Genomic DNA, 14,485 nt, shown 5'->3' on the forward strand with positions numbered 1-14,485 from the left:
TGTACAGTGTTCTATGTGGTCCTATGTGCATTCCCTCTCTTAGTGGATGCATCTACTTCGTTATCTACATTGACAACTACACACATCACACTTGGGTAATTGGCTTGAAGGCTAAGTCAAATGTATTCTCATGAATGGTTGCACACATGTACTTTTGGATGTCTTGCCTACACTCGTGTTTTGTCTCAAAAGGGACACAAGTTGCAGGACAAAGCAAGTAAATACATTTTTATTGGGTATAATATTGAGAGCAAAGGCTATCAGTTGTATCAACCAGTTATAGGCAAAGTGCTTGTCAGTAGAAAAGTTGTCCTTGCTGAAAATTCAGAAGTATCTTTGCCTGATTGCAAAAATCAAACAATTGTTGGCCCCAAAGATACGTTTGATTCACTTATGCCATTAATCAAATCATTGCCAAATATTGTTGAGCATACACCCACTCAATCTCATGCACCATTGCAGCAAATTCAGTCAGCCTGATTTTCCCTCCATTGAGGCAGCAAATAATGATGATGCAAAGATCGCAAAGAGGACTGCTATTCAGCAAGGAAAGACAATGCTTGGATGGCTGTTGGATACCTTACGTGACAGCAAACAAGCTGCCCCTCTTCTTGGACATACTAGAGTAGCTTCTCATCAGGGATCAAAAACTTTACAAACTGTGCTTATTGGCCACTGCTTGCGTTGAAGAGCCTCTTTGTGTTAAGGAAGCTTTGGAGGATACGCATTGGCTAGATGCTATGCAATGAGAGTTGCAAAGCATTGATGAGAACAACACTCAAGAGTTATGTGACTTGCCTAAAGGCAAGTGTGCCATCAACACTAAGCAGGTCTTTAAGCTTAAAAGTCATGTAGACAGTAGCATTGATCTAGCTACAATGCTAGACTTGTGGCAAAGGGTTATGCTCAGAGTCAAGGCATTCATTATGATGAGACCTTTGCAACCATGTCACGTATGACAGCCATCCATAACAATCATTGCTTTGGCTGCACATCATAGCGAGAATATACATCAGCTTGACATTAAGACTACTTTCTTACAATGGTGACTTAAATAAGGAAGTCTATGTCATCTAGCCACTAGGGTTAATAAAGGAGGGTATGAAAAGCCTTCTGTAGGTTGAAGCAGGCACCACCAGCATGGTACAAGAAGATTCGTTCTTACTTGATTGGACTAGACTTTCAAAACACCCTGACTAAGAGCACCCTTTACATTAGACAAGATGGGTATGATCTCCTCATTCTAATCTTGTGTTGATGTTATGCTCTTGACTGGGAGTAATGAGCGAAAAATTTCATTGTTTAAGGCTGATTTACAGCAAGCATATGCTATGACAAATCTTGGCCGCTTGCACTACTATTTTGGTATCCAATCTGATACTATTGAGGGGGTGTTGTTTTGAGGTAGTCCAAGTACATCGAACAGTTACTGCAACATTTTCAGTTTAAGGCTATAAACCTATTGCACGTGACAACAGCCCAAGGTCCTTCTAGTGCAAGTGATAGCATAGAGGAGAGGGGCATCAACATTTCTACTAGTCCTAAGCGTAAGACGCGCCACGTAGGTATAGAAAAATTTAAAAAAAGTTGTGGCTTTCTTTTCAAACCTGTGCTTTCCTGCGTTTTTTGCATGTTTTCTGCAATTCGAGCTCGACATCACTACTCGTGTCTATCTATCACTTCATAAAGACAATGAGGCAAGGAAATAAGAGTAAAAAGAGGACAAGAGGAAAGGAGAGCCAAAGAGTAAAGAACAAGAGCCAAACAGCAAGGAAGAGAAGAAGATTCATGACAGCTTCCATGTTTGCTTGAGCACAGCACCATCAGTTTTTCAGTCTTTCTCAAGATAAAACTAGGAAATTTCTCTCTCTACAGCATTCTCTCTCATCCACCAACCATCCTTAAGTTATCTCAACAAAATCCAAAGATTTGAGTCATTAAAGGTGGAGAAATTGGAAAATCTCTACTATAAACTCTAATTTACAGTAAAAATTAGGGTTTGACAGCCACCTCAAGATGTGTGCTCAAATTTGAGGGCCTAGGATTAAATTCCAGTAACTAAAATTAAAGAATTTCAGTTAGATTAAAGAGGCCAGCCAGCAATATCAGATTTGGGGCTTAATTTTTCTCTTTCAAAGAGTAAGGTGAAAGTCAATCCCAAGCAAACTAAGGGGCGAATCAATTTGAAGTTATTGGTCAGTTTTGACAACAAGAGGCACTTGGATTATTGGAGGAGATCAAAGAATCTAAGTTTTACTCCATCCATTTGCAATAAAAGCTAAAGAAATACCGCAAACGGTGCTAGTTTTGGGGCCAAGATGTTGTCCATTGTCCAAGATTATCAAGTCGTTACCACCTTCTCCGAGGAGGAAGGTTGGTTTCATACTTTCATTCTTGTGATTCTTTTTAGTGAAGGTATTCTTGCATGCTTCTTTGTGTGTCAACTCTCATTCTCTCTCTCTACTCCACCTCTTGTCTATTGAGCTATCCATTTAAAAAACGAGCTCTTATGAATCATAAGAGCTCAGAGTTTATCCCATCTAAGTATGTTTATTTTCTTTCTTTCATTTTATGCACCTTCATGGCACCGATATTCGAAGTGGAATGTTATGAATTATCTAATTAGTCTTGCAAGTCAATTTTGGGCTCCAACTCTCTCATATCTCATCTCCAACTCTCTCGTATCTCATCTCATCTCATCTAACGCACAATCTCATCTCATATCCGAAGTGGAATGTTATGAATTATCTGATTAGTCTTGTAGGTCAATTGTGGGCTCCAACTCTCTCATATCTCATCTCATCTCATCTAACACACAATTTCTTCCCACCTAGGCCATATTCACCACTGAAACACTAGCATGGAGGAAGAGAAAAACAATAGAAGAGAGAAAAATCAGTCTTCCCAAGCAGAAAACATGGTGCAGCAGCTGTCATCAGCCCAAAAGAAGGCTCAAAATCAAGTCGCCTCCTGCCCAACAAACTGTTCCAGATCATGTTGTCTGCTACTCAAAGTGGTCTTCCTGCTGTCAATTTGTCCCAAACTGCTGTCACCTGCTGTCAATGGTCTCTCCTCTAATGTCCAACTACCCAGAACAGCCCAAAATGGCCTTCCGTAGCCTTGCTTGGCTCTATTCATGGCAGCCTGCCAACAACTGGCATACCTGCTCAGTGCCCATGCAATCTGCAGAACCAAACCCCTAAAAATGAGTTTCAAACTATTACTTATTTAGAATATTGAAAAACACTTAGCCATGTCCAAGTATTGGCCACTACCTAGCCTCAAATTTGAAGCTCCAACTTCTATGAACCTAGAAGTGTTAACACTTTCACAAATCTTAGTCCAAGACATTAGATGATTTAATTCTCTAAACCCCATGAGACCAAAAGTCATTTCGAAGAATGGGGCTATTTAATGTCTCTAACCAAGATCTGTCCTAGGTACCACACCGGCCCTTGTCCTCCACAACTTCTACCAATGTCCCCCACTGCCCAAGCTAATTTTGTATGTCGCCATGACTAACATTCCAACTTAATCTCACATGAGCACACCTTTTTTGTCCCAAGAGAAATAAGTTGAAATTTCACGACCTCATAACAAGTGCTGTCTATTGGTATCGGGGATCCAACTAGAACTTGAGATTCAACTGCAACCTGAAACTCCAACTAGAATTGGAGCTGCACTGGCTAGGGAGAAGAAGTGTCAGGCTGGTTCTATTGCTCCCAAGTCCACGTCTTTTGTTGTAGACCATGACTACTATTTCTACACTTGCAGTTACGACTCTTCTAAAGCTGATAGAGCACTTAGCTCTACTAAGGATACTAGCACTTGGTTCTTTGACAATGGTGCTTCTCGACACATTACACCCCGCAAGGATTTGTTTTCCTCTGTTATTGCAGCTCCTATTGGCAAGTCTATGCAGTGTGCCAACAATGCATCTTACCCTGTTAGAGGCATTGGGGAGATTGTTTTGACAAGCATTGATGGCTCTGCTCTCTATTTACAAGATACATTATATGTGCCACGCATAAAGAAGAATATGTTGTCCATTTCTTCTTTAGCAAAGTGTGATATGCGGGTCACATTCGATGATGACAAATGTAGATGTATGCTGAAAGCTAAGAGTTTGCAACATAGTTTTTGGATGGAAGCAGTTATGTGTGCTTGCCATTTTTTAAACAAGTGCCCTACCAAGGCATTAAAGAATGTTACATCTTTTGAGGCTTGGAACAGTCAAAAACCTTCAATTGACCATTTTCGTACTTTTGGGTATCTTGCGTATGCTCATATTCCCAAAGTACTACAAAAGAAGTTGCACAACAAGGTTGTTAAATGCATTTTTGTAGGGTACAGCAGTAAGAGCAAAGGATATAGACTGTATGATCTTGTTTCGAAGAAAGTATTTGTCAATAGGAATATGGTTTTTGATGAAAAATCAGAATTATCCCTTGTTGGTTTTGATACATATCAAGCTGCCAATGATGTGTTTGAAGTGTTGCTGCCCATTTCCTTTGGTGATACAACTGGAGCTTCGGTAAATGAACATAATGTTCAGCCAACTCTTCCATTGAGCAATGCAAAAATTCAGCCTATGACTGATCTGAATATTCAACAAGATGCCAAAATTTGAGATTCAACAGGAGCTTCTACACAATCAAAAAGCTAGGCAAATGCCTAGATAGTACTTGCACACTATGAAAGATAGTCATTTGGATGCTCCTATTGCTGGTCGTACTAGAAGACAAGTTAATATGCATGATCATGTTAATACAATTGAGTTTGTTATGGCAGCACATACACTTGATGATGAGAAGCCTGAATGTTTTGAGGATGCACAACAAAGTGTGCATTGGATGGCAGAAATGCAAGTTGAATTTGATTCTTGTCAGAATTTGCCGATTCTATGGGCAGCGCCCAATGTAATTTGTGTGGTGTAGACACTTATTAAAGTGTCAATGTAAGGTGTGTACACCTAGTGTCTTAGAAACTTAAAGTAGTGACACTAGGCTCTAGAGTAAAATGAACCTACTCTAGTTAGTTGGTGGAAGGCTAGTTAGGTCAACCCTTGACAAAAACATAAGTTGTACTTTCACTCTATCTTTCATTCTAGCAAGTACACTCTTTTCTTTTTGCTTTAGCTCACTCTCTTGCTATCATTATCTCTCCTCTCTCTCTCCATAGCTGGCTGCCATTTTCCAACATTTGGTATCAAAGCAGCTCGTACGCGCAGATTCCATTCAGCCACCGTCAGCCGGTGCCATCCCGCGCCCAAGGTCCTACTGCTGCTAGCTTGGTTCTCAACTCGAGGAAGAGTTTTCAGCTGCTGTGAGGTGCTGCTGAAGCGGAGGAGGAGCTGTAGCTGAGCCGTCTCTTGTCTACTCCAGATCTATCCAGTTCAGCCATCAGCTCCAAATCTGTCCATTTGCTCCAGATCTGTCCAGCTCAGTCATCTGCTCCAGATCTGCTGTTTTCAGCCTGCGTGCAGCCCTGCACGCAGTCCAACGTGCAGTCCCACACACAGCCCGAGGAGCTGCTGTTTTCAGCTCTGCACACCATTTTCTCAGCTCTACCTGCCATTTTCTCAATCCTGCCCGCCAATTTCTGCAAACCCTAAAAAGTGCAGAAATCCTAATTTTCAGATTTGGGGTTTTCTCCAAATTTCTGGAATTTCCAATCTATTTCAGCCATCTCTTCTCGAATCTCAGCTCGTGTTGCCCAAAAATTTGGAGCTTTTGCTAATTTTTGCTCCCGGAGTTCGAATTGACAACCAATTCGAAGAAATTTCTCAATTTCTTGAACATTCCCACCAAAAATTTGGGGGTTTTGCCCGATTGGAGGCCCTTTGCCCAAATTGTTACCAAACTCATAGACGTTGTGCAATTTTTTCCACATTGGCTCAAGAAATTTGGGGCTTTTGCCCGACACGCATTCCAAGGCAAGCAACAAGCAGTACAATAGCATTTAATTGCTGTTACAATCAGATTGGGCAGAGAATTTTGAAAAATTTCCATAAATTTTGGTAAGAATCAGCATTAAGTTGCTGAATTTTGTACTTTTGTGGCACACATTTCGAGGCTGGTGTGGTACAGCAGTATAGTGCTGTAATTTACTGACTGAGTGCTGATTTGGGTGGCATTGTGCACACTTTGGCATTTGAGTGACAGTTTGGTACTTGTTTCTTAATCACATGGGGGATTTTGGTACTCTGAGGAGTACACTCTATACTTCAGCATTGAAGTATTTGGCTGCAGATTTTTGTCTATCATTGACAGCGGCACATCAGGGGAATAATGATCAAAGTAACATCCTCGGTGTCCTCACTCAGGAGGACAAACTTAATGGCTCAAACTACCCACTGTGGAGTTTTATGGTCCGTAACCTTCTTGTGGCGAAGGACTTGTGGGACTATGTTACAGGTGATTTGCAGCGACCAAGGGGTCTTGTACCTCAAACACCTTAGCGTAACGCTTGAGGACAAGTTGCCGGTGCTGCTTGTGGTGGCATTGGTACTGCTACTGCTACTGACCCTCCTCTCCCTCCTACTGAGGATCAAAGGAAATGGGACTCAAAAGATGCACAGGCACTTTATTTGATTGCCTTGTCAGTGTGAAAAGGGCAATTATTCCACACATTCGGTCTTGTAAGACCTCAAAATCAACATGGGATGTACTTGATCGTATGTTTGCGGCACGCAATGAGACAAGGATATCCTATCTCCGCAGAGAGTTGGCCAATGTGACCATGGATGAACATGATAGCATGACAGAGCACCTTACTCACATACAGAATTCTCATGAGCAGCTACTCAATGTTGATGAGGTCATTCAGGATGCTGAATTGGTAAACATCACACTGAACTCTCTTCCAGAGTCATATCTTGGTTTCCACACCTCTTTGATGTTATCTTTGACGGGGGGGGGCAACAGCCCCTTACATTTGTGAAGTTGGAAGAATAGTCTTGGAAGAATGTGGCATTGCGTTCAGGTGATGTGGCTATGCTTTCCAAGTTCAAAGGCAAAGAAAAAGTCAAGCAAAATGTAAAAAATCAGCAAAAGGATGAAGTTGGACAGCCATCAAATAAGGTTGTCCAAGACACAGAAAAGACTAAAAAGAAGGGGAAATGCCATTATTGCAAGAAGCTCGATCACTATATCGATGAATGCAGAAAGAGATTCGCCAAAGAGAAGAAAAAAAACTCTGGTTTGGCTATCCAAGAAACATCATCCAGCAAATCTAATGATGATGATACTTCAACCAACTTTGTAGAGGAGGACTATACATTTCTCACATGCAGTTATGATTCTTCAATGGCTAATTCAGCATTTAATGCTGCTAAAATGCAGCAAACATGGTATTTTGACAGTGGGGCATCAAAGCACATCACTTCCAGGAAGTGTTTGTTTACCTCTTTGCATTCAGCCCCTACTAGGAAGCGTGTTACATGTGCGAACAGCAGCAGTTATGATATATGTGGCATTGGGACAGTCACTATTACTGTTACAGATGGTTGTGATTTCATGCTTCTAGATGTCTTGTTTGTACCTGGCACTACAAAGAACTTGTTGTCTATCTCTGCTTTTAATAAGCATGGCTTTTAGGTCATCTTTGAGGATGACAAATGCATTGTTAGAGACACAGAGATGGATTATGCACTTAGGCTGTCCGACACCCTACATAAGGGTCTATTTTTGTTGGATACATATGACAGACAGTCTCATGATGCTTTAGCAGTCACTACTCTTTCGTCCGCTATGCAAAATGCGAAGCTATGGCATGCCCGCTATGGACACATGAGCTTTGGAAGTTTGATAACCCTTCAGAGGTGTCATATGGTAAATGCATTGCCTCCAGTGGAGACTCCACCTCCTCATGCATGTGAGGGATGTATTTTGGGCAACATGCATAGGTTTGCCTTCAAAAAGGATGGTGCAGTGCATACTATCCAAAAAATGCAGCTTATTCACTCTGATGTTTGTGGTCCCATGAGAACACGTGCACTTGGAGATCATTAGTACTTTGTTACATTTATTGATGACCACACTCAGTATACATGGGTGTATGGGCTAAATGTAAAATCCAATGTGTTCATGCATTTCAAACATCTTGTTGCAAAGCTTGAAGCTGAAACTGAAACTGACTTAAAAGTGCATACACTTCGCACAGATAAAGGGGAAGAGTACATGTCTCGTGCTTTTGAGACATATTTGCTTGATCATGGCATTACGCATCAAGCCACTGTTAGAATAACTCCTCAGCAAAATGGTGTTGCTGAAAGGAAGAATCGGACTCTTATGGAGATGACTCGTTGTATGCTAAAAAGCAAGGGGCTACCTCATAAATTTTGGCTAGAAGGCCTTCAGTGTGCAAATCATGTGTTGAATCGTGCACCCACTAAGGCACTGAAGACGATCACACCGTTCGAAGCTTGGCATGGCAAGAAACCCAAAGTAGACCACTTTTGGGTATTTGGTTGCATAGCCTATGCACATGTTCCAAAAGAGCTTCATGGGAAGCTTGATGACAAGGTTGTAAAATGCATATTTGTTGGCTATAGTTTGGAGAGCAAGGGCTATCGCTTGTATGACCCACGCACGAAGAAAGTCTTTGTCAGTAGGGATGTCCTATTTGCTGAAAATGATGCATTCTCACATGATCAGTTTCAAATGCTAGCCACCCATGATATTGGTGATGTCTTTGAGGGTCTTTTGCCACTTACTTTGGAGTCTGTGACTGCTGTAAATGGCAGGACAGACTTAATACAGCAAGTTGTTGCTACACCATATGCTCTCGAACACCAACGTATCGATGATGATTTGCCACATGTAGTGGAAGAAGCAATACAGCATGAAAGGGCTGCTGTAAATGCAGCCAAAACAGTCCCAAGATGGCTGTTACAAACTCTCCAGGAGAGTAAAATGGATGCTCCTATACCTCAATGCACTAGAAGGGCTGCCAGAAATGCAGCAAATGATGCAAGGGGGGCACATTTGATTGATTTTACGGAAGTAGATGATTGTGATGAGCATGTCTTTATGAGCTCACTATTGGACGATGATAAGCCTACTTCCTTGGACGAAGCTCAGCAAGATGTACATTGGATGCAGGCCATGCAGGATGAGTTAGACTCTATTGCCACTAACTCTACATGGGATCTTGTGGATTCCATTGACACAAAATGGGTTTTTAAACTCAAACGCAAGGCTGATGGTACAATTGACAGGTACAAAGTACGGTTGGTAGCAAAAGGCTATGCACAGAAGAAGGGCATAGATTATGAAGAAACTTTTGCTCCTACATCCCGTATAAGTACGGTGAGATGTGTGATTGCTATGGCTGCAAATTATGCCTGGAAAGTACATCAGTTGGACATTAAGACAGCATTCTTGAATGGGGATTTGCATGAGGATGTTTATGTGTCACAACCTCCAAGGTTTGTGGTTAAAGGGAAAGAGCACATGGTATGCAAGCTGCATAAAGCTCTTTATGGTCTCAAATAGGCTCCTCGTGCATGGTACTCCAAAATTGATGCTTATTTGGCTAGCAAAGGGTTCAAAAATAATCCAACTACTCCCACTCTATACATTAAGAATGGGGGGGGGGACTTGCTGATTATCATTCTTTGTAGATGACATGCTGCTCACTCGACCTACAGAAGAAAAAATTGCAGATTTTAAGGCTGAATTAAAACATTCATTTGCTATGTCAAATATAGGCTGCCTACACTATTATTTGGGGATTCAATTCACCCAAAATTAGCATGGTATCATCATGTCACAATCACAATATGTGGATAAGCTATTACATAGGTTTAGTATGCAAGATTGCACCTATGTGGATAAGCTGTTACATAGGTTTAGTGTGCAAGATTGCAAACCTATGTGCACTCCTATGGAGCCAGGCTTAAAGTTGTCTATGCATGATAGTGAAGAGATGTCTGATGTTGCAATTTACAGCTAGGCTATTGGCTGATTTATTTATCTTTGCAACACACGCCCTGACATTCAGTATGCAATATCTCAGGTGAGCAAGTATATGCATAGCCCACGGACCATACATTGGCAAGCTGTTAAGCGGATCTTCAGATATTTGCAAGGTACTCAATCACATGCATTATTAATTTCTAGCGGGGGAGACTTGCACTTACAAGCTTACAGTGATTCAGATTGGGCTGGTGATGCAAACACTAGGCAATCTACTAGTGGACATTGTTTCTTTCTAGGCCATTCATGCATTTCATGGCTAAGCAAGAAATAGCCTATAGTGGCTACCTCGTCTTGTGAGGCTGAGTACAGGGCAGCCTTCACAGCAACAGTGGCTTGTGTATGGTTGCGCAGATTGTTGGTTGATCTACATTTACCATTGGAGAGTCCTACACCCATTCTTTCTAATAGTCAGAATGCTATTGCAGTAGCATAAAATCCTGTGTTTCATGCTCGCACGAAACACTTAGAGATGCATTACCATTATGTCAGAGAGAGAGATGCTATGTAAGAGAGATCATCTTGATATATGTACCCACACAGAAAAATATTGCATACATTTTCACCAAGGCACTACCACGCGAGAAGTTTGAGGCTTTTCGAAAGTCCTTAAACTTGTTACCCTTTGGTGATTGATCATCCTTGTACTTTATCACATTGGCACTGCAGGGGGGTGTTAGAATTTGCCGATTCCATGGGCAACGCCCAATGTAATTTGTGTGGTATGGACACTTATTAAAGTGTCAATGTAAGGTGTGTACACCTAGTGTCTTAGAAACTTCAAGTAGTGACACTAGGCTCTAGAGTAAAATGAACCTAACTCTAGTTAGTTGGTGGAAGGCTGGTTAGGTCAACCCTTGGCCTAAACATAAGTTGTACTTTCTTCTCTTTTTGCTTCAGCTCACTCTCTTGCTGTCATTGTCTCTCCTCTCTCTCTCCATAGTTGGCTGCCATTTTCCAACAATTCTATTATAAAGAATCAAACATGGGATTTAGTGACATTGCCTGTTGGAAAGAAAACCATTGGTACAAAGTGGATCTATAAACTAAAAAGAAATGCAGATGGATCCATTGACAAGTATAAAGCCAAGCTTGTGGCTAAAGGCTACGCACAAAAGAAAGACATTGACTATGAGGAGACATTTGCTCCTACATCCCGTATGACTACCATTTGGTCTATGGTTGCTTTGGCTGCCCATCATGGTTGGACTGTGCACCAGCTTGATATTAAGACTACATTTTTACATGGGGAACTTCAAGAAGAAGTGTATGTACAGCAGCCCATTGGTTTTGCAGTTGAGGGATCCGAACACTTGGTATGCAAGCTGATCAAGGCTTTGTATGGTTTGAAGTAAGCTCCATGAGCTTGATATGCAAAAATTAATGCATTTTTACTTAGCCAAGGGTTCCTTAACAGCCCATCAAAGTCTACTCTTTATGTATGCAAAGAAGGGGAATCTCTCCTAGTCATTTGTCTTTATGTGGATGTTCTACTCACAAGGACACATGCTGATCAAATTTCAGCATTCAAGAAAAATTTGCAGCCAACTTTTGAAATGTCAAATTTGGAGCCTTTGCGTTACTACTTGGGCATTCAATTTATTCATGATACTAGAGGCATTGGATTGTCACAATCCAGATATATTGGTAAACTCCTTGAGAGATCTCGCTTCCAGGATTGCAAGTTAGTTAGCACTCCAATGGAGAATGGACTCAAGCTATCTTTGCATGATGACAATGATCTGTTTGGCATTTATACATATGCTCCAACAATTGGATGCCTCATTTATTTATGCAACACAAGGCCAGATATTCAGTTTGCAATTTCAGCCTTGAGCAGATATATACACAGCCCATGCATATTGCATTGGCAAGCTGTTAAGCGTGTTTTTCGTTACTTGCAAGAGACTAGGACTCTTGGATTGCTTTATGACAAGGAAGGACCATTGCAACTACATGCTTACAATGATTTAGATTGGGCTGGTGATTTTGATTCGTGTCACTCTAGGAGTGGAAATTGTTTCTTTCTTGGCTCATCTTGTATCTCTTGGCTTAGCAAGAAACAATCCACTGTTGCCACATCATTTTATGAACTTGAATACAATGCAACTTTCACCACCACAGTTGAATGTGTATGGCTAAGATGTTTGTTGGCTGATCTTGATGTATCTATCATGGAGCCTACTCCTTTGTTTACTGACAGTTAGAGTGCCATTGCAATGGCACGGAACCCAATGTTTCATACATGCACGAAACACATAAGATCCGCTATCACTTTGTTAGAAAGAGGCTACATGCAAGAGATATTAGCCTTGCCTATTGTCCTACCACCAATAATGTGGCAAACATCTTCACCAAAGCTCTTCCCCATGACAAATTTGAAGCATTCTGCAATGCTTCAAATTTGATCTCCTTTGGAAGATGATCCTTGTATGATGATCACTCTTCACTCTAGGGGGTTTGTTGGGTTTGACTCACGCCTACGCTCACAGAGGAGTGTCAGTGATCCTCAGTAGGACACTAGGATACTTTTTACTCTCCTTATGAGAGGTTTTTTCCCCCAGTTATATTCTTCTTTATTTTATGTGCTTATGTTACACAATTCGGGCACTTATCGTGTTTTACACCTTTCAAGTGTGAACACACATTAACAACCCTAAGGTTTAAGGGTTGTACTTTGTACTTGCAAATTACTCTTTGATTATTGCATTGGGAGTCATGTCTTCACTCTCACACTCTAGTCACTGTCAACTGTGTACTCTCAGCTGAGCTTCAATCTGTCCCATCTCTCACAGCAGTTGGGAGCTGCACTGGCTGGGAAGAAGAGGTGGCACACCTGGCTGACAGGGAGGGGGGTGGCAGCAGCTCAGAACAGCAGCAGATTCAATTCAGCACCTGCTCGTCTCTAAAATGATAGTTAAGAATAATCCTACTGATTTACCTTCCTTAGACTCCTGTAAGATGAAGGTCAAATATTAGGCATCATACGAAAATATGAGAGTAACAGCATCACATTCCAGTTTGCAGTGCCTATTATGCTGCACATTTCAACATTTTAGGGTCTGATTTTAAAGGAGAAACTGGCAGCTGAAAACCAAATAATTCATAAATCCACCAGTTCTGTGGGAAACCAGCTAATTTATCCAGTCACTAAATATCACAGGGCAAAGGTGAACCGTTTCTTGAGCATTTCAGGTGTTGCACCAACCCTCAGACCAAGAATCTCATAAGCATTTTCAATATCCGGCGCCAAAATCCTCTCCACCTACTTACACAAGAAAGAAGAAAAAATGAATGGGCCACATAAGATGTGTATGCTAGGAACAAAATTTTAAAGAAAAGGGGTAAACTACTCATAGAAAAACTTGCTTCTTCAAAACGTTCAGCATCATTAGCAGACTCTGCCTCAACAACAGCTGCTGGAGGTGGGGGCCCAATCAAAGGATCGAGTTCAAGCTCCTCCTCTGCTGCTCTGCAAACAACTGGCAATGTTATTCAAGTTTTCAACAAGGAAAATATCCATAGAAGCAACTCCAATGTGCAGCAAAAGAATAAGGGAAATGTCACACGAACCTCAAAGCTATACTTGCCTCTGTAAGCTTGGCTGCAGCTGCTAGTGTCTCTGCAGATGGCATTGCGGGACCAATCACTCTGCATTTAACCCGTCATAATAATGTTATCCTTCTAGCCATTCGCTGACCAATAATGCACAAATATGACACCATCTAACATTAAAAGCTAGCTTGGTTCTTCTAAGAACTTCATGTAAAAGGTAATATGCACTACTCATGTCACAACTTCTAAGTCACAACAAATTTAGATTTGATCTAGCTTGGGTGGGAATGATAAACTAAGGAAAGAGAATTCAGAATGCTGTGTATGGGCTCTTAATTCGCAATAAGTATGTTATTTCACATCTACATAAAATCTGTTTGGTTATTTAAATAATATGTGTATAGATTTCTAGGCTCTTTTTTATCTTTTTCCTTCATTTCAATCCTCACAAGACTGAAGCTGATCATCGATTCTAATGCATACCTTGAGCTCGCAGAACCTCTTTTTTCCTTGAAATGGAAAGTTTACAACCCATTCCAAAAGGATAGAAAAACAAGAGATCCCCTGTCCCGACTCCCCTCCTAGCCATTGCCGAAGGCAACTAAAATGGGATCCTCCAAACCACCTCCCACAGCCAAGGAACCCACTCCATGTGACCTACCTATCAAGTGAGCCTGGAGAATTCATGTTAAGCATACACATATAGCTAAAGATACCTGCAAGAAACATAGGCGGAGATAGCTTGAAGGGCCATGTAGCACCCCAAAACAGGTGCAAGCAAGCTTGAACCAACTGCAGTCCCGCCTACTCACATTCATATTCATGAGCTTCAGCCTATTTATTGGCATCCTTCCATGGCTTATATCACCATTCAATATCCTCATTGTACTACTTTCATTTTCCACACTTTCAGCCTATTTATAGGCAACCCTTTGTGGCTTGTATCACCA

The 14,485-nt window shown here is 41.3% G+C and overlaps 1 protein-coding gene across 2 annotated transcripts in view; it reads right to left on the reverse strand.

Moving 5' to 3' along the window:
- Positions 1-14,485, reverse strand: part of LOC148040999 (DNAJ heat shock N-terminal domain-containing protein) — a 68,691-nt gene that overhangs the window by 23,297 nt on the left and 30,909 nt on the right. For both annotated transcript variants that reach the window (XM_087675485.1, XM_087675495.1), the window contains 3 exons: positions 13,554-13,631; positions 13,350-13,452; positions 13,157-13,245 (listed from right to left, as the gene is read on the reverse strand). In XM_087675485.1, the coding sequence (XP_087531611.1) occupies positions 13,157-13,245; positions 13,350-13,452; positions 13,554-13,631 (270 nt within the window). The remainder of the gene's footprint in view (positions 1-13,156; positions 13,246-13,349; positions 13,453-13,553; positions 13,632-14,485) is intronic.

This window comes from Lygodium microphyllum, chromosome 1 (genome assembly GCF_053477565.2).
Source record: "Lygodium microphyllum isolate KBCC chromosome 1, Lygodium_microphyllum_v1.1.10, whole genome shotgun sequence".
Classification (NCBI taxonomy): Eukaryota; Viridiplantae; Streptophyta; class Polypodiopsida; order Schizaeales; family Lygodiaceae; genus Lygodium; species Lygodium microphyllum.